General features: G+C 41.6%; 1 protein-coding gene across 1 annotated transcript in view; it reads right to left on the bottom strand.

Moving 5' to 3' along the window:
• Nucleotides 1-2,158: 2,158 nt before the first annotated feature.
• The window catches only part of LOC127583975 (protein FAM184B-like), a 158,878-nt gene continuing 140,918 nt past the window's right edge, over nucleotides 2,159-20,118 (bottom strand). The window contains exons 16-20 of the mRNA XM_052040449.1: nucleotides 18,507-18,624; nucleotides 14,971-15,075; nucleotides 13,006-13,008; nucleotides 10,772-10,974; nucleotides 2,159-2,303 (exon numbers count right to left, since the gene is read on the bottom strand). Coding sequence (XP_051896409.1) covers nucleotides 2,159-2,303; nucleotides 10,772-10,974; nucleotides 13,006-13,008; nucleotides 14,971-15,075; nucleotides 18,507-18,624 — 574 coding nt within the window. The remainder of the gene's footprint in view (nucleotides 2,304-10,771; nucleotides 10,975-13,005; nucleotides 13,009-14,970; nucleotides 15,076-18,506; nucleotides 18,625-20,118) is intronic.

Below are 20,118 nucleotides of genomic sequence, written 5' to 3'. Positions count from 1 at the left end.
TCATTACCATTTCTGATGTGTTTGGTAGCTATGGTATTTATATTGCTGGCACAATTAAGATTTTGGTACGGGTTACTTTAGGCTTCTGATGTTGAGGTTTCAATATTGGTAATTGTCTTAGGTATTATGCTTGTTGATCGTTACCTGGAGCCTATGTGATGTAAATATTTTTCAGTCACTTGCTCTGCTGCACCTGGATTTTGCCTTTTTTTTTTGCATGTTGACAAAGACTGCTGCACTGAGGAATTAAAATATGGAGCTGAAAATCTATTGGTCAACAGCAGCAATTCTGACCTCTTTAATGAAAGGAAGGACGTTGATAAAGCAGCTGTAGAAGTTTGTGTCTTAGATGCTGTCCTGAGCAACTCCTGTAGTTGGAGCTGAAATAATTGGTTTTCAAAAATTGCAAACACAATCCCTATGCCAATATCACTTCAACCACTGGAGCATTTTCTCCCCGATTTTCTGCTTGAACATCAGTTTTGTCAGAGCTCTTAGATGTCAGCTTCGTTTGCATGCTCTCTACTTGTTGAGGGGTAGGTAATTTTAAAAATGCTACCAGTTAGAGTAGTATGGAAATGAAGAGGCCATAGATAATTGCAGAGAAAGCAACCAAGAGCAAGACCTGGCTGGTGAGTGTACTCTATTATGAACTGGGATGAATGGAAAGTGGTGTTTAAAATTAACCTGAGTCATTGCACCTTTTAAAAAAAAATCTGATCAGGAGGCTCTGAGGATAACTGTGGCTCTGTTGTAATGAGCACTCACCACTGGATTTGAAGGTGGATATAAAGATTTGATAGGGTCAGGCCTCCAGTTTTTCCTATACAAAATGCTTCTATTAAATTATGATTTTAATTTGAAATTGGAAGTACAAGCAGGGAGTTGTTCCTAGAAGATGGTCTGTATTGCAATTTTCCATAATGTGAAGCAGTGTCATCTGCATATGCATCAAGTAACGCAGGTTGAATAAAAAGCTTTTGTGTTTATTTTTTTTCACAAATTTTATAAAGAGCAAATTTTTCCATATCTCAGATTTGCAAATCTCGTTGGGGAAAACTTCTGTTAGCTGAACTGCCATAACATAGGTGTTGATCCATAATTGATCAACGTCCTCCATTCCAATGATTTTTGTCTATTTCCCTCCTGCACATTCATGGTAAAGCAGCTGGACTTTGTGCCATCTCCCGACATTAGTACAAATAAAATCCTGAGCTGTGGATGTAAACAAACATTGTTGTCCCTTGAATGTGTACTGCCATTCAGAAAGATCACAACTGATCCTCTAGCTCAACTCCATCTTCCTACCTGATCCTCATTTCTTTATTGTTCGTCTCAGCCTGAACATTACTGAGTGGGTTATAAACTTTTGAAATTGATCTTGGAGGGTTGTGATGCTCAGGCAAAGAAATTTCTCTTCCTGAGTCTGAAATGATTATCCATTCTGAGACCATGTTCCTGACCCTCCAGCTTTCAGAAACAATAATCCATTGGCATTGATTCAGCCAGTCCCTCACAAATCATGCATGTCTCTGAGATCACTTCTCAACTGTAACTCTAGTGAAGTTGGGCTAATCTTTAAGACTTCTCAGGACAACCTTTTCAGCCCAAGAATTTATCCTGCAAATTTACACCAGACTGATTCCAAGGCAAGTACATATGTACACAGGGGAAAACTACTCCAGTCGGGGTCTCATTAAAAAGTTCTGTACTATTGCAGCAATTCGTGAGGGAATGGTAACCACAATATTGTGAATCTAATGCAGAATGAAAATAATTCTATTAGCCTATAGCACATTCCAACTTTGCCAGTCATCACACCCGGTATCAATTTATGCAGTGATTCGAAAGGAATTAATATGACTTCATTCATACCTGCTAAGTGAAAAATTGTTCTGATTAATATAATAGTTGTAGAAGCAGTTTGAGGACTTGATACTAAGCCCTAATGTTCAGTTTGTTTTTGGTGTATGTAGCAGCATTCCTTCTGATTTTAGTTGACAATGCTCAAAAAAATGTTTTGTTTTATTTTTATATATTTACAGCATCATTACATTTTAAAAACTGTACAAATAGCACCATGTTCTCTGGTTACAATGCAGCAGTATTCCACTAACAAATTAAAAACATCAGGAGTCCTATCCTTCTGCATTAGTGATTACTTTGTGACATTAGCAGTATATTGTAAGTATCGATTGCCCAGTAATTCCTGGCTGGCACCCACATGACTTGAGCAGTAATCATTCTGTGCCTCATTTTTCTGTACATTCTTCAACAGTGTTAGAACTGTCTCAGAACTGTCTCTAAAGAGAATTTAAATCTTTTAATGTTCCCAGAATATAAATGGCTGCCACCTGTCCTCAATAAGGAAATACTTCATCCTTCCAAACAGAGGATCTTTTTTGTTAAAGGAAGTAATCAAAGTCCGAGACAAGGGATCTTATGCTAATTTTAAGAACAAGGAGTAAAGTGTAGTCAATTCTAACATTCAAATAAATGAATCTCATCAAATGACAATAAACAGCCAGTTATTTGGAAAGCCTTCTACTTTGCATGATGTTCTTTTTATTCCTAACCCCTTTAGCTAATTCTGTAAATAAACACTTGTTCTAAAAGTGAGGATGTATAAACTTGCAATTCTGATGTGCACAATGTGAGGTAACTGAATATCAAACAACATATTAAATAATGGTGCTGTTTTAGTACTGCATTCTGTAACTTTATCTCTTCAATTACTTTACATACGAGGTAGTCTTTCATTTTCGATCTTAATGTCTTGCGGTTGAGGAAGTTTATCTGTCATGCAAGATAATACTTTTAAAAATATCTACATTTGCTGTTCACTAATTCATGAAAAAAGCCACATGTACCAGTACATTTAATAAATGCAATAGATGACCCACATTTTTTTTCTAAATTAAACATCTAACAAAACCAAAATTTACAGTATAAAGTGCAAGAGATTTTTCAAAAGAATAGCATGCTGTCCCAGTAGAGCTAATATTTGTATCAGAGTTCTGAAACCTGGGATTTTCCACACACACACACACACACACACACGATTGTCAAACAACAAATGCAGCACTGCAATTGATGTTAGAATATGCTGAGCAGGGGCAAGGAATTACTTCAAATGTGACAGACAATTCCCATGACGTCATACTCAGAGCAATATTTGCATATTCTGGTAAAAAATCTCATTACCAGTTTCAGATGGAATCTCAGAAATGGTGATCAAGAACATCACAAAAAATTTGCAGAACAAAATTTTATAAAAACATGCACATCTGACTTATTTCTAGAATGAAAAATATTTAGTGAACCATTCTTGTTGCTGAGGATATTCTCCTTTATTTTCTTGATTTTCGGTGCTATCATTTCTAATGCTGTAATATGAACAGAAAAAGTTAATTTGCAGTTTGTTAAATATCATGTGATCTAATCTTTCATCAGTATAATAAATGGGATAGCTGCATTATACAAGGAGGACAATACCTTAAAACGGCATTTAAGATGGTCTTTTATATCACTGAATCTAGTTTATTTTTGGGAAAGTTTTCTCAAAAGATGAAAGAATTAGCAGTTTCTCAACAGTATTCTCTAAATGAAGTTGGAAAACAAGAAATTTAATTTCAAAGGTTACATTCCAATAATCCCTTGATTATTTTATAAATTTAATCTGATTTTCTTCAGACATCAAATGATTGTCACAAGAATTTGAATAAAATATTTGCTGACACGTTTGATCAGTTTTACTGTAAAATAAATGCTTCATGCTTTATAAAAGGAATTGATTCAGATTACTGTACTTCAGATGTTTAAATAATGTGTTCTATAGAGCAGTCATTCAGTTTTCTGGTACTTGTTTCTATTGGCCATCTAGAAGTGTTGAATGTAATGCAGATTTATTATTCCCCACACTTTGGCATCATACTAATTCAGAGCTTTCTTCACAGTTTTAATATTTAGGGTAGTGGAAATGTTGTGTTTACTTACCTTGACTGGGTAATTATAGGATCTTACCCTTAAATTGCTATTGTCTTTGTGATGCTAATGTTTCCATAATGGTGTTGGGTAGGGGATTACAGCAGTAATGAAGAAATGGTGATTTATTCCAAGTCAAACAGATGTGTGATTTGGGATTAAAATAGAATATTGGTCCTTTTGGTCTTCTGTGATTGAAGTTACAGAGTGGTTGGTTCAATCACGTTGACCTTGAACTGCTGCAGTGCATCCTGTTGGTTGACATTTTGAATCAGAAGTGTGCTGTCAATGCAGGGGAAAACTTTCTCGGTATGGAGCTTGTCAATTTTGCGGTTGCATCTTTCAATGTGATCGATGGGTCTTTCACCACACTCCTATTGAGATGTAGTTAACAAAGAGTTTTGGTTCTACTCTTGCAGCCACAGTGTTGATCTGGCTTCTTCAGTCAATGGCAAATCCCCTCAACCACCTCCAAGCTGGTGATGACATATATCCTTTATCATTGGGGCCCTTATTTGAAATGGTTATTACATGAGTGTTATTTGACATCCATTAGTGCAAGTTTGGATGTTATCCAGGCCATATTTTAGGCTGTTTATGTGCAGCATTGTTTTTAGAAGAGCTGTGAATACCATGTGAGTTTCCACTCTTTCAGAAAAGGCAGTCATGGCACATCAGCAAAAGATGTTGTGGAGACAATAGTTCCCAAAGGAGCTCCTGTAATAAAGTCCCAGGGCTGTAATAACCGTCTCTCACAACAACCACCACCTTCCTTCATGTCAGCTGCATTTACAGCCATTGAAGTTTTCTGCCCTTAAAGCTTACTATCCTCAGTAGTACCTTGGTGCCTCTCTTGACTTAATGGAGCCTTGATTTCCAAATGCTTTGCCTAGTCTGGCATCCTTCGGTGTCCCCATTTCCTGATCAAGCCTGGAGTGAGGTTTGCAACTGAATAGTTTTGGGCAAGACAGCAGGTGAAACTTGAAACCGCTGCTGATGACTCCTTTAGTAGTGATGAGAGGAGGCTGATTGCAGGTAATTGACTATGGTAAACTTATCCTGCTTTTTCTGGTTTGACCATTCCAAAGAAATCTAACACGTCTGCAAGATGAAGTTAGATGAACATGTTGTTCCCAAGATGAATTTACTCCATTTCCTGGATTGGTAATCTCACCAACACCACCACCCCCTCTGCTGCCAACTTGACCCAGGCAGCACAGAGAAAGAGTTCCTTTTGTCCTCATCTTCTGCCCCACCGGTCTTCTCATCCAGCACGCCATCATCCGTCCCTGTCATTTCTGCCAGCAGCCACTGGATCCCACCACCAGTCACATCTTCCCTTCCTCAACCTTTCCTGCTTTGCACAGGAACCACACTCTCCATGACACCCCCATGTGCTCATCCCTATTCATCCATTCAGCCACCTCTCCATGGCCCCTTGAACCTCAGGAGGTGCAACATCTGACCTTACACCACCTCCTTCATCACCATCCTGGGACTCAAACAGCTCTTTTAGGTCAGATAAAGATTCACGTGCACCTCCTCCAAATACGTCTCCTGCATTGGGTGCTCATGATGTGGTCTCCTTTACATCAGCGAGACCAGGCGTAGACTAGGTGATGATTTTGTAGAACACTTGCACTCTGTCCAAAATGGCCATCCTGACCTTCCAGTTGCATGCCATTTCAGCTCCCCATTCCCACACTGACCTCTCCATCCTCTGCCTTCTCCACTGCCAGGGTGAGGCCAAACAAAAGCTAGAAGAGCAACGCATTATTCCCTCTGAGTAAGCAACAACCCAATGGTATGGAACGCTGAATTTTCCACCTTCAAGTAACCTGCACCCCCTGTGTTCGTTTCTGCCTCCTTCTGGTTCTCTTTCCCCCTCCTCTTCCCCCTCCCTGCACCCTGCCACCTGGTTCCATCTCCTATCACCCACACATTTCACTTTTGGTTCTCCTATCGCCTTCCCCAATAGGTTCTATCTGCCCATCACCCCCCCCCCCCCTTATATGGTTCTACATCGTCGTCTTGACTTATCAGTTTCCAGCATGTGCAGCCTCTTGTGTCTCCACTTGTCAATCTCCAGCTTCTGTCTCTCCCTCTACCTCCACCCTTCCCTCCTCTCACCTGGCTCCAACTGCCCATGATCTCCCTGCTTACCTGCTTCCACCTTTCGCCTGCCGGCCCCGCCTTGTTCCTTGCACTTGTCTCTTTAGAGTGACCATCTTCTCGACACTGTCAGTCCTGATCCGAAATGTTAACTATCCCTTTGCCTCCACAGATGCTGCATGATCCATTGAGTGCCCCCAGCAGTTTGTTTCTTGCTCCACTTTCCGGCACCTGCAGTCTCTTGTGTCTCCAGTTGACATCTTCAGTTGTTTCAGTACAATGATAGAGGACTGGCTCAATTTGGAGCACGGACTTCATTGCCTATAACCCTTATGGCTCTTTTGCTGACGTCAGTTCTGGTGGGACATTGACCTGTAACAATATCTGTTTCTCTCTCTGCAGACGCTACTTGACCTACTGTGTATTTCCAGCATTTTCTGTTCTTATTCTGTTTATGCCAGTCGTCAACATGATTGAGGTGGGAAGCAGCGCATAAATATAAAAGAGCACCTGAGTGGCTAAAATTTTGTGTTCATGGAACAGCAACAGAAAATGTCTGGCCTGGACTGATAAAAGAAAAATAGCAAGCTTGAGAGAAAACTTCAGCAAGGCTCCCATTCAGTTGACAGTTTACTACTAGCAAGAAAATTAATTTGGTCACAACTTTTTCTTCAAAGTTTAGGAGCTGCTGTTGAAAAGCAAATACACACAAAAGGACCAGAAGGATGCAGGCAAATCAGTAATCTCCCATACACTTTTGCTTGAAATGTTTCCAAGATTTTTTTTTACATTCATGTCCTGTCATCTTTCAATTCTGAAATTTGGTTTTGAGAAAGTTCTGACAGGCAACCAAGTTCAGCTGAAGAAATGCAGCAATAAAGTGTGCCACGGCTTCAAGCTTGCAATTATAACAGGCAGAAACCTCTGCAATGTTGACAGCAGGGCTCTGCTTCAGCACCACAATGAATTTTCTACAATTTCAATCATGCCTCTACTCATTGCTGTCTCTGCTTCCTACTGTGCTTCTCTCTCTCCTGGAAAAATACCACACATGGAAATTGTTTAAGCCAGATTTCAGTCAAGGCTTCAAATTCATACCCCTCCATTTTACCTTGTGTCTAGTTCCCTAGTTCCCTGCCTGTTCTAGATATTTGAATATAAACACCACAGCCCTACCACTTAACATTTTTTCTACTACTCTTGGTTTCACTGACAATGCACACTTAAAATAGAAACATTTAATTCAGAGAATAAAGTACCTAACCAAAATTGTTGTTAGGGAGGTTTAAAGGAGGATAGGGTAATGGAATTATTTAGAAAGTGAATTCCAAAGATACAGATGAAAAACACAATGATTATGGAGGAACTCAGCAGGCCAGGCAGCATCTGTGGAGAAAAGCAGGCGGTCAACATTTTGGGTCAGGAGAGAAGATAGGAAAAGGGGAAGCCCAATATGTAGGAGGGAAAAGCAGAGCAGTGATAGGTGGACAAAAGAGGGGGGGCAGGGTGGTGATAGGCAGGTGTGGGGGAGGAGGGGAGAGCAGGTCCACCAGGGGATGGGTCAAAGTTAAGGGTGGGGGGGGAGAAAGGGCTAGGAAAGTGAAGAAGAGTGGGGGGGGGGTGCGGAAATTACCTAAAGTGGGAGAATTCAATGTTCATGCCGTTATGCTGCGAGGTTCCAAGACAGAAAGTGAGGTGCTGTTCCTCCAGTTTGCACTTGGAATTCTCCTGGCAGTGGAGGAGGCCGAGGACTGACGTATCAGTGACAGTGTGGGAGGGGGAGCTGAAGTGACTGGCAACGGGGAGATGCAGATTGCAGTTACGGACAGAGCGCAGGTGTTCTGCGAAACAGTCACCTAGTCTGCATTTGGTCTCACCAATGTAGAGGACAACAAACTTGGAGTACCGAATGCAGTAGATAATATTAAGGGAGGTGAAGGTGAATCTCTATCTCACCTGAAAGGACTGTTTGGGTCCTGTGATGGAAGTGGTGTAGGGGCAGTGGAAAGTTCCCAGGGTGAGAGCAGGATTGGGGGGGGGGGGGGGGGGTGGTGGGGAAGGAGAGGAGTGAATGAGAGAGTTGCAGAGAGAGTGGTCCCTGCGAAAGGCAGAAAGGGGTGGGGAGGGGAAGATGTGCTTGGTGGTGGGGTCCCATTGGAGATGGCAGAAGTAGCGGATGATATATAGGCTGGTGGGATGAAATGTGAGGACAAGGGGGCTCTATCCCTGTTGGGTCTGGGAGGGGTGGGGGTGAGAGCGGAGGTGCAGGAAATGGTGGAGATACTGCTGCGAGCTCTCTCGACCACAGTCGGGGGGAAGCCCCTGTTAGAAAAGAATTTGGACATCTTGAATGTCCTGGAGTGGAAAGCCTCATCATGGGAGCAGATGCGGTGGAGAAATTGAGAAAAAGGGATAATATCCTTGCAAGAGGCAGGGTGGGAGGAGCTGTAATCAAGGTAGCTGTGGGCGTCAGTGGGTTTGCAGAAAATGTGGGTGGATAAGGAATCTCCTGAGATGGAGACAGAAAGAGCGAGGAAGGAAAGAGAGGTGTCCGAGATAGTCCAAATGAATTGGAGAGCAGGGTGAAAATTAGTGGCGAAATTTATGAAACTGTCGAGTTCCACATGGGTACAAGAGGTGGCACCAATGCAGTCATCAAGATATTGGAGAAAGAGTTGAGGAATGGGGCTGGAGTAAGCGGAACAGAGACTGTCCAACCTAGCCAACGAAGAGGCAGGCATAGCGGGGCCCATACGAGTGCCCATAGCTACGCCCTTGGTCTGTAGAAAGTGAGAGGAGTCAAAAGTGAAGTTGCTAAGGGTGAGGACAAGTTCAGCCAGGCGGAGGAGTGTTAGTGGAAGGGGACTGGTTCTGTCTTTGGTCAAGAAAGAAGTGGAGGGTGGTGAGGCCTTCATGGTGGGGAATGGAGGTATATAGGGACTGGACGTCCATGGAGAAGATGAGGTTGTGTGTGCCTGAGAACTTAAAGCTGTAGAAGAGTTGGAGAGTGTGTGATGTGTCACAGAAGGGATTGGACCAGTGGGGACAGGATAGGGTCCAGGTACAAGGATATGAGCTCCATGGGAGCTCCCATCCAGGAACTTTCCACTGCCCCCGCCATAGGTGCAACACCTTCTCCTACACCATCTCCATCCAGGGACCCAAACAGTCCTTTCAGGTGAGACAGAGATTCACCTGCACGTCTCTTAATATCATCTACTGCATTCAGCGCTCCGAGTGTGGCCTCCTCTACATTGGTGAGACCAAACGCAGACTAGGTGACTGTTTTGCAGAACACTTGCACTCTGTCCGTGGTTGCAATCTGCATCTCCCCGTTGCCAGTCACTTCAACTCCCCCTCCCACACCATCACTGATATGTCAGTCCTCGGCCTCCTCCGCTGCCAGGAGAATTCCAAGCGCAAACTGGAGGAACAGCACCTCATCTTCCATCTTGGAACCTTGCAGCCTAACTGCATGAACATTGAATTCTCCCACGTTAAGTAATCCCCACCCCCCTTCCCCACAACCTTCCCCCACCATGCTTCTCTTCTTCCCTTTCCTAGCCCTTTTTTTCTCTCTCTTCTTACCTTTTACCCAGAAAAAGGGGTGGGGTTACTGGAAGTTAGAGAAATCGATGTTGAGGCAATCAGGTTAGAGAGTCCAAAGGTGGAATATAAAGTGTTGTTCCTCCAACCTTCCTCGCCCCCCCCTCCCCCAGTCCTTTCTTCCCCCATTCTTGTGGCTTCCTTCCCCTGCCTTGATGACCTGCCCATCTCCTCTCCTCCCCTCCTCCATTCTTTATTCCATGGTGCACAGCCCTCTTCTACCGGATTCCTCCTCCTTCAGCCCTTTGCCTCTTACACCTATCAACTCTCAGTTTATTACATCTTCTCCCCCTCCCCCACCCACCTACCGTCCCCCTCTCTCTTCTTTTAAAGTTTTTATTTACAGCATGGTAACAGGCCCTTCCGGCCCAACGAGTCTGTGCTGCCCATTTTAAACCCAAATTAACCTACCCGTACATCTTTGGAATGTGGGAGGAAACCGGACCACCTGGAGGAAACCCACGCAGACACGGGAGAACGTAGAAACTCCTTACAGACAGCGACGGGAATCGAACCCCGATCGCTGGCGCTGTAACTCTCAACTGGACTCACCTATGACCTGCCTGCATGTGTTCTTCCCCCTCCCCCCACCTTCTTATTCTAGCTTCTGCCCTCTTCCTTTCCAGGCCTGATGAAGGATCTCAGCCCAAAACGTCGACTGTTTATTTCCCTCCATGGATGGTGCCTGACCTGCTGAGTTCCTCCAGCACTTTTTGTGTATTGCTCCAGATTGTAGCATCTGCAGAATTTTTTTGTCTCAGAGATGGTGGTTTCAGTTTTCCCAACATTTTGTTAGAGAAAATTAGTTCATCCCGTAATTGATGTCTGACTATTTTGCGGCAATGGTGGGTCTAATAGAGGTGGTGATCCAAGAACTGTGGGCTGTCATTATGCCTGTGAGAACTGATGCTACTTGTGTGGCTCAGTGTCAAAATTTGTTTCGTTACATTCCTGTGAAGCACCTTAAAAAGTTTAAATGTGCACAAGGAGCTACATAAATTGATTGTGGAACCTACTTTTAGATTAAAGATTTATAATAAAAAATTCAATACAGGGTTCAGTGCATTACCTTGGGGCTGGTTTTGATGGCTGTACTTGTAAAGGCTGAAGAAATATTCTTGATGTGCTGTTAAGATTTTGGTCCAGGCTTGGAGATTTAGTCATTGCAGGAAACTTATTGATTGAACTTGATTCAGAGCTTAGAAAGCTTTTCTCATACGAACTCAGGTTTGGAACACTGACCACCCGGACCGGCATATCTTCCGTTCTCTTCTATAATTCAGGTTCATAATTTAAAAACAAAACATACTATTAAATCTTATTAATTACTTCTTGCAATGTAATTGTTCTAATGGAATGGATTTTACTGTAAATGTTTAAACAACTCGTTGTTATTAATATGCAAATTCCCCAGCAATTTGTGGTTAGAAACAGATACTCAGTGAACTGTGAAAATGCTTTCTTGCCCTTAACCTCTTAGTGATTTTCATGAAGCTGCTGTGTTTGCACGTTAATTGCCCAAGTGAACTCACCACAGGCATTTAAGTCGAACAATTAACAGCATAAATACCTCATCTGGCAACGTGAGGTAACAACTGTCAACTGACCTCCCTTGCCCAGAAACTGAACATGGACAACTGTGGAACTTCGTTAAGGTTGTGAGTTGTTGGAGACTTTGAACATTTCAAAAATTAATCTTGCTTTTCCTTACTTTCATTTTCTCTCCCTTACTCCAGATTTTCTTTTTCTTTCCTTTGCTGTATCAGGCTTGCCATGAATTCACTCTCTTAAATTTATCTTTCTTTTCCTCCATCCTTCCTCAGTTTACTTCTCAAATGCTTAATCTCCTAGGTGACCTATTGTTCACTGAGTTCTATAATGTTTCCCTCACCATACTATTATAGCCTCATTTCTTGCAACTAAAACCGAAATAATCAGAAACAATTCTGATGCCAAAATGCATGAAGCCCACAATAGCTAAATCTAGGACAGCATTAGCAAAATCTGTGCCAGTGTTTTAAACATGAATGACAATGTCAAATAACAAGGTGCCATCACTGATGGTTACTTAACAATAAAGCTTGTTCCTGGGCCTTAGTAATTTTATGGTAAAAATGCACATCAAATAATTGGGGTGGATTAGATATGCTACTGGATATTTGCAAGAAAATTTTCACTCTGCTGCTTGACCTGCTAGTTCTTCCAGCAGATTGTTTGTTGCATAAGATCTTCCTTTGCCTGATTGGTGGAAATTAATCATGTAAATTCTACTGGGGCCATCTCAGCAGTGTGAAATTAGAATTACAGAGGCAGTGATTTCACTGCAAAATCAAGAAAAAGTGAAATATATTTTTTCTTTGGTGGCTTGCACACTTTAAAAATAAAAGAAAAAAAACACTGTTGCTGAAAGCTTGTATTATCCATGGCTGGTGAAATCTGCACTGTGGTTGAGAAGCTAAGGATGTGTTTCTGTGGGCAATAGAGGGAAAAAGAAATACGTCCCCTGTGGCTTGTCTCAAATTAAACCCCTTCAGTCATCAACCTCCTAGGTTAGGTCTGTTTTTTCCCTAACTTCATTCTTCTCCTATTATCACTCCGAGCAATGCTCAAGCTTGCAGTTGGCTAAGGACTACCGCTTGGCCACGTGTTGGCAGATATGCAAGAAAAATAGGAGAAAGTTTCGTGTGTGGACTGGTGACTCAGTCCATTGCCAGTGCTCAACTAACATAAAAGCCAGAGGCACTTTCCCATCAGATGGGGAGCAGAAGGGCAAGAGAGTTCTGCAGCAGCTTGGAGTAACTAATATAAGGGAAATCTCAAATCACTTAGCCACTTGTGTGCACACACAAAAATGTGTTGGTTTGAGCTGTGCATTTTATTAGTCTTTGGACCAAGATTGCTACATGCATTGCATCTTGTATACAAAACGAATGAATGAACTTGCATGAGGCTATCATGCTTAAATAATACACATTAATTTGCATTTTCAGGTAACCACTACAAGTTGAAGACCCAACAGAAAAACATGATCAATACCAAAAGGCAATCAAAAGGTTCAAATAATGCTTTAGAGTCTTGCATGATTTTCTAGAGCCCTGCAATTTAGTCCTGTGAGTTATCCCCCAAAATGTTGACGTATGCCATATTCCATTAACTGGCAAGACATAGAAAGCATTTGCCTGAAAGAGTATTTAGTTTTGAGGAATAAAAACAAAGTACTGGAAGTACCCAATAGGTCAAGACAGCATCTGTGGAGTGGGAAACAACATTTCATCTGCTAGCAATGTTAATTCTAATTATGACTTTCTCCACTGATGCTGACTGACCTGAATATTTCCAGTATTTTCTGTTTTTATTTCAATTTCCCAGAATATGCAGTTATTTACAATATGCATGGATTGCACAAGTAATACACGAGCTACACTGGGCATATGCAATGAGGGCCGTCATCAAACTTTTTATCATGATTTTAAGATGCTAAAGATGAACAGTTTCTAAGCAAGCATCAAATAAAGCTGGTTAGGCCGTAGTAATTCTAACAATAGGATACAAACTTTGAAAAATTAATCTTATTTCTCTTGTCTCAGGAACTGTCTGATCTGCTGAGTATTTCCAGCATCTTCAGCTTTAAAGGAAGTGCAGGAGAGGTGTGTGTGTGCTGGTGAGATATGTAAGAGAGGGACGTGACATATAGGTCTGTGATGGAAACTGAGGTAGCTCAGGTGTGATGGGATGGAGGTATTGGTTGTTAGGTATCAAAAGGGTTAACAGTGCTAGCCAAAATGAGATGGTAATGAGACAAGAAATTTAAAAAAAATAGGTACAGAGATGTACAGCATAGAAATGGGCCTTTCGGCCCACTGTGTCCATGCTGACGTTTTTGCCTATCAATACCAATCCCACTTGCCCGCATTACATGCATATCCTCCTTTGCCTTGCCTGTTTAAGTGCCTGTGTTTAAGTTTCAAACACAGTGATTGTTTCTGACTCCACCATCTATTCTGCAGCGTGTTCCAGGTATCAACCACTTTATGTGTGTGAAAACAAAAAAAAACTTTCCCCTCAAATCCCCTTTAAAACTCCTTCCTCTCACTTCAAATCCATGCCCTCTTGTTTTTGAGATACCTACCGTGGAAAAAGTATTCTGATTATCTACCTCTTCACTCTGGGGGAAAAAAAAATGACAGCCTATCCAATCTTCACTAAGGTCCTCAAATCCAGGCAACATCCTGGTGAATCTCCTCTGCACTCTCTCCAGCGCAACCACATCTTTCCTAGTCTGGTGACCAGAACTGCACACGATACTCCAAGTGGGGTCTAACCATTGTTTTATAAAGTTGCAACATAATGTCTCAACTTTTATCTTCTATGCCCCAACCTATAAAGGCAAGCATGCCATTATCCCTTCACCACCCTCTGGACCTGTGTTGCCACTTGTATATCATGTATAATATTAGAAGAGAGAAAAGGAATATCAGGCAAAAATTTTTTTTCTTCTACTTCCATTGAACTGAATTAGAACAGAATGGGAAGCCAAGGGAAATGCATGTCCTAAAGAATTAGAGTGTGAGGAAGTAGATGAGGGAAGTGGGATCATGCAGGAATGGTTGAGGGAAGATTCATTAGAAGCTGGTAAGGTGAATGGCACAGAGTATAGTACTACTTTGAAGCCATAGAGTACAGAAGGGGGCAATGATAAGTAGACTTGCAGCCTAGTATGGGTTCTTTTCTACTTTCCTTAACCTTGAGGTGGTTGAACCTCTTCCTGGATTGCATTGAATACTTCCTCTCCTTACTAACTGAGGTCACTGTCTTTGAAGAACTGTAGCTCTGTAGCTCATTTCAGTGACAGTGAGGAGGTTGTTCTGCTGCAGGGGATTGAACACCTCCTCACTGTCACTGAAATGAGTAGTACAACATTTTGAAGGGACCTTTGTGGCCTTAAAAATTGCACTTCCTGTTCAATAACACTTCAGCACCAAGTTACTGAAGGACTAATTGTTGGGAAATAGGCCAGTTAGTGGCATCCAAGAATAGGACAGTGTTTCTGCTCTTCACCCATGTCTGGCTCTACACTCCTGCCAGACACCCACATTCTTCTGCTGGTACAACAGTGGGAGACAATGTCTCATGTATGACTCAACTCAATGATATAGTATGCAAGATCCTTTGTTTAATTTACAAATTTGTAACTCAATCCTTCATCCAATTTCACTGTTGGACATGTCATATCTTCCACATATTTTAACAGATTGAAAACTAATTTACCTTCATGGTAGGAGTGAAGCTTCCAGGTATAGGACTTCTGGCAAAAGATCTATTGATGTTACTTTCACTGTTTGCCAAGGCTATTTGCCGAAACCTCCTGTCATCCTATCAGTTAGATGGAACACAGATGTGATAAATGAAATCAATGAGTTTGCAAATAACAAACTAATTTACTCTCAGAAAAGTTATTTTACCTCCAAATGTCTTAAAATATTTTAGTTTGGCGCCAAGAGAAAGTTCCACTTTGTGAGGTTTTAAAATAATGATATGAAAAGATGTGCCGAGGTTGAATGCAGCAAACCAGTGATTTTCAGTTTTGTCACGTTGTGGGAAATGGAACAATACAAGGAGAAAGAATGATGCCCAAGTGAATCTGAGGGATTTGGTGCCGCACGTAAAGCTTTTATAATCAGAGCTGTTGAAAGCAAGATATTGTCAGCAGACTAATTTAACATTGAGGCTCCAGGGGTTAAAAGTGGTTGTGAAAAATTCTGATACTGAAAATGCTCACTTCTGTTGGACAGAACAAGAATTGTTTGCCTTGTACTATAGAGCTAAGTGGACCACTGTTCAGAAAAAAGGTGAGTGACCTTGTATCTTTAATCTGAAAACTAAAAATTACTGGTTTAGTCAGTGGAACAAAAAACATGGATTCAATTTTCACCTTAAATGCTTCTGCAACCGAGTTTTATGCATCACAAGAGTACAAGCTAAATACTAGAATATGGACAAAAAAATTACTGGTGGTGATGGTGGGGTTGTGGTGTGGGGGCAGGGACACTGACTGAATTCTCCTGAAATTCTGCTATAAAATACCTTGTGATGTAAGTTTTGAAGGTTGTTTCTAAAAAGCACCTTGATTCTGTGCAGCTGATGCCATGAAATACACACTGGCTTGTTTGGAAGGGAAAGCTGTACAATGATATATTCCTGCTGATTCGTACAACTGCAGGACTGTGAAATTGATAATCAGTGCTCATGGTGCCGGATGACAGGTGCACATGGAGTCTGCAATATGCCCATGTTCCTACCTTGCCCCATTGCAGTCAGCTTACCCAAACACTGCTGGGGACCTGCAAACAAATTCTGCAAAGACCCAGGTCAAGATTTAACTTAGCAACCTCTACATAATGTTCCTTCCTACCATCCAGAGACTCAAATGTCCCTTCCAGCTGAAGGAACATCTCAATTGTACGTCTTTCAATTTAGTGTACTGCACTTGCATGGAAACAAATACAGATTTGGGTGGCTGCTGTGCAAGAACACCTCCGTTCAGTTTACAAGAGAGCCTTTAAGCTTCCAGGTACCAATCACTTTAATTCATCCCACTCCCGCTTTGGGTTCCTTAGCTGTTCCAATGATGCTCAACATAAATGCGAGGAATAGCATCTCATCTTCCGACTGGTTATATCACAACCCTCAGGAATCAAGAACGAATTCAATCATTTCTGAAAAACAGTCTTTACATTTTGTATCAGAACTCGATAGTTCTGATGAATGGTCACTGACCTGAAAAATTATCTGTTTTTCTCTCCGTGAATGCTTCCTGACCTGCTGGGTATTTGTTTTTGTTTCAGATTTCTGCAATTTTTTGCTTTTAATTGTTAATACTTACTCCCTGGGGTCTGAATATTCTGCACCACCCCTCTTTGGATGAAAGGACATCACCAAGATCTCTAAGCCAGGGACATTACACAAAATAGAAATACTTTTCTCCAGCAATGAATCAGGTGAACTTGTTTAACAGGCTGTGTGTGTCAACAACTCTCCCTCTGGGATTAGTCTCATAACCCTCTTCTGGAGCTGGTGACTTTTTGGGCTGAATGTGCCATAATAATGGTCATCAGTGTGAAAGCAATGGATGGAGGCTAAGGAGGACTTCTGCTGTGACCTTGGAAAAAACTCTGGTCTGCAATACAGTGGAAGGAAGACAAACTGACCATCCTGGGAGATTTCAATGCCAGGGTGGGGAAAAGACACAACTCTCTGGCAGGGATGGAGTAGTGAAGGCCGACTCTGCCTCTTGACAAAAATGCTTGGAGCAGGGTTTTGTCATAAGAAGCATCCTACTTTGTCAGAGCCCTGATTTCAATTATATAATCATCCAAGCAAGAGACTGCAAGGATGTCCACATGATTTGTGCTATGACAGGCACAGATGGACTCTTGGACTGATCACCACTTAATTTGCTCGACCAGCTTTGTCTCCATCAAATCTACTGACAGGATAAGTGAATCAGCATCAATGTCCTTTCCCCAACCAGCATCCCCAGCAATGAGGCCCTAGTTACACTCACTTGGTTCCCTTGGCTAGCCACAAAATTCACATGGCTCACACCAGACTCCCAAAACTGACACTCTGTTCCAAGCTCTGTCACATGGAGAGATTACCAGGTGGACAGAAGAAAAGATTCATGGATGTGCTCAAAGAAAAAATGTAAGTACCCCTCTAACTCAAGGGATTCCTTGTCCCATGTCCACTCAAAGTGGAGGAGCATTTGGAATGGTGCTGAGAACCAGATGTCTAGTGTAATTGGCAGATAAAGCACACCACCTTGGAAACTACCCATTACCCATGAAGCACCATATGCCCCATCTGTGGATAAGTCTGCATGTCCTACATCAGTCACCCTGGTAACCCCAGAACCCACATGGAAGCAGATCATCCTCCATCCTGAGTGACCGCTTAAGTAAGTAAATGTGAACATAAAACTGGAATATTTCAAGGGGATTAGGGAAAAAAGCAACAAAAGTCACAAAATATCAGTAACTGCATGTATCAGAATTCAAATCCTGAAGATTGACAATGTAGTTAGAAGATTTAAGCATTATAGGAAGAAGAACTGCTTGAAGGTTTGGGAGTTTTGCCCTAAGTTTCTACATATTTCAATTTGCAAACTAATGCAGGCACTGAAAATCTGACTGAAATCTGCAACCCCTTTTTATCTATTGTCACATCCAAGCAAGGATGAGAACTGATACTGTCAGAATTCAGTTAATTGCACAGTCTCAACAGAACATTTATTTCAGTGATGGATAAGTGAACAGCATTTTGGTGACACAGGTTTCCTACTTAAAGCACGACAGCTGTCACTGAGGAAAATATCCACTTTTTCATGAACTATATTTGAACTTGTAAGTGACCCAGTAAAGGTTTATTGTAGGGAATAGCTGCCCAGCAAACATGACACAAGAAATTCCTTTGTTTTTCGAGCTTTGAAAATGAGATTAAAGTAACTTTCTGTTAGAAACATGACATCTGCTGTCCTGTGAAATTGCTGTGTATATGTCTTTTTTCTTATTCTCAGGTGTAGTGAACTGTACTTCAATATACTTGTTATAATCTTCTTGAAAACAAAATGCATTTTATTTCCTTTACATGATAGAGATTGTTGCAGTTATGACTTTATAGTGTTTTATAATTAAGAAGTGAACTAAATTTTTGAATGGGAACTGAAGATTTTTTTCTCCCCAGAGGACTTTGGGTCAACACTTTGGTTGATTCACATTGAAAAGCCCCAAATAGTAACCACTTACCAGGAGTCTTTTAGTAACCTGATCACTTTCTGATAGCTTATCTTGAAGCTTATTAATGAGGTGTAAATCTTCTGGTTTGGATTCATGCTTTTGTGATTTTTCTTCTATCTCTTTCAATCTGCAAATCATTGTAAGTTTTAAAGAGTTTGTTATGAGTTATTTATTAACAAATTGGTGTAATTAATTATACTGTCACTTGACAAGAGTTAGCACAAGGCAAGATAAATAAAGGTGCGTGAGTTATTCTATCCCACTGTGGTGGAAATACCTTGCCAGTTTGTATTTTATGCACCACATACCCAGAAGATGATTTCAGCTGTGCACACAGTGAGGTATCCTTCACATTACAAGTCACAGTTAAGAAAAAGCAAAGAAATCGCCTCTAATTCTAATGGTGTCATGTTAATAACGTCTTGTCAAAAATGTAGTTCTCATATTACATAACAGCAAAGGAAACCCTTCGGTCCATCTCTGTTGGCTCTCAGCAATCCTACCAATTCCATTCCCCCACACTTATTTCCCTGTAATGTATTCTCTCACACACGCCTGTTACAGCCTCTTGATACTCCTACCATCTACTTGCACTAGGGGCAATTGACATTGTCTATTGACCATCCAACCAGCCTGTCGTTGGGCTGTGGGAAGAAACTGGAACACCCGAGGGAAACACATCTAGCCACAAAGAGTGCAAACTCCACACAGACAGAACCAGAGGTTAGAACCGAACCCAGGTTGCTGGAGCTGTGAGATAGCTGTGCTTCCTGCAGCTCTACTGTGCCACCCTATTTTCTTTGAAACTCTTTGGAATCAAGGTATCACTGGCAATATTAGCTTCTATAGATAATCCCTTATTGTAACTGGCTATGAGCTAAACTGAGTGGCTTGTTAGGTCAGTTCAGACAGGATTTAAGAAAGAGTCAATTACATTGGTTGGTAAGAAGCCAGAATAAACAGAATTCCTCCCCTGAATGACCATCAGGCAGGAGGTACAGAACCCTGAAGTCCCACACCATCAGGTTCAAGAACAAATACTTCCCTTCAACCATTCTGTTCTTGAACCAACCTGCACAACCCTAATCACTACCTCAGTATAGCAACACTATGACCACTTTTACAACTTTGCACTACAACGGACTTTGTTCTTCTTGTTCTAATTGTGTTCTTTTTTTCATTAATTTATGTTTATGTTTTTCTTGTGAATGTTGTGTCTCTGATGCTACGTGCCTGTGATGCTGCTGCAAGTAAGTTTTTCATTGCACCTGTGCATACATGAACTTGTGCATATGACAATAAACTTGATTTTGACTAGTAAACCAAAAGATGTTTTTAATGACAATCCACTGTTTGTGTGGTTAAGTGGTTAGCATAACGCTATTACAGCGCCAGCGACCTGGGTCCAATTAGGCCACTGTCTGTAAGGAGTTTGTACATTCTCCCCATGTCAGCGTGGGTTTCCTCCTGGTGCTCTGGTTTCCTCCCACATTCCAAAGACGTATGGGTTAGGAAGTTGTGGGCATGCTATGTTGGCGCTGGAAGCGTGGTGACACTTGCGGGCTGCCCCCAGAACACTCTATGCAAAAGATGCATTTCACTGTGTGTTTCAATGTACATG

Source organism: Pristis pectinata, chromosome 2 (genome assembly GCF_009764475.1).
Source record: "Pristis pectinata isolate sPriPec2 chromosome 2, sPriPec2.1.pri, whole genome shotgun sequence".
NCBI classification, from domain to species: domain Eukaryota; kingdom Metazoa; phylum Chordata; class Chondrichthyes; order Rhinopristiformes; family Pristidae; genus Pristis; species Pristis pectinata.
This window is presented reverse-complemented; position numbering and strand designations above follow the sequence as displayed.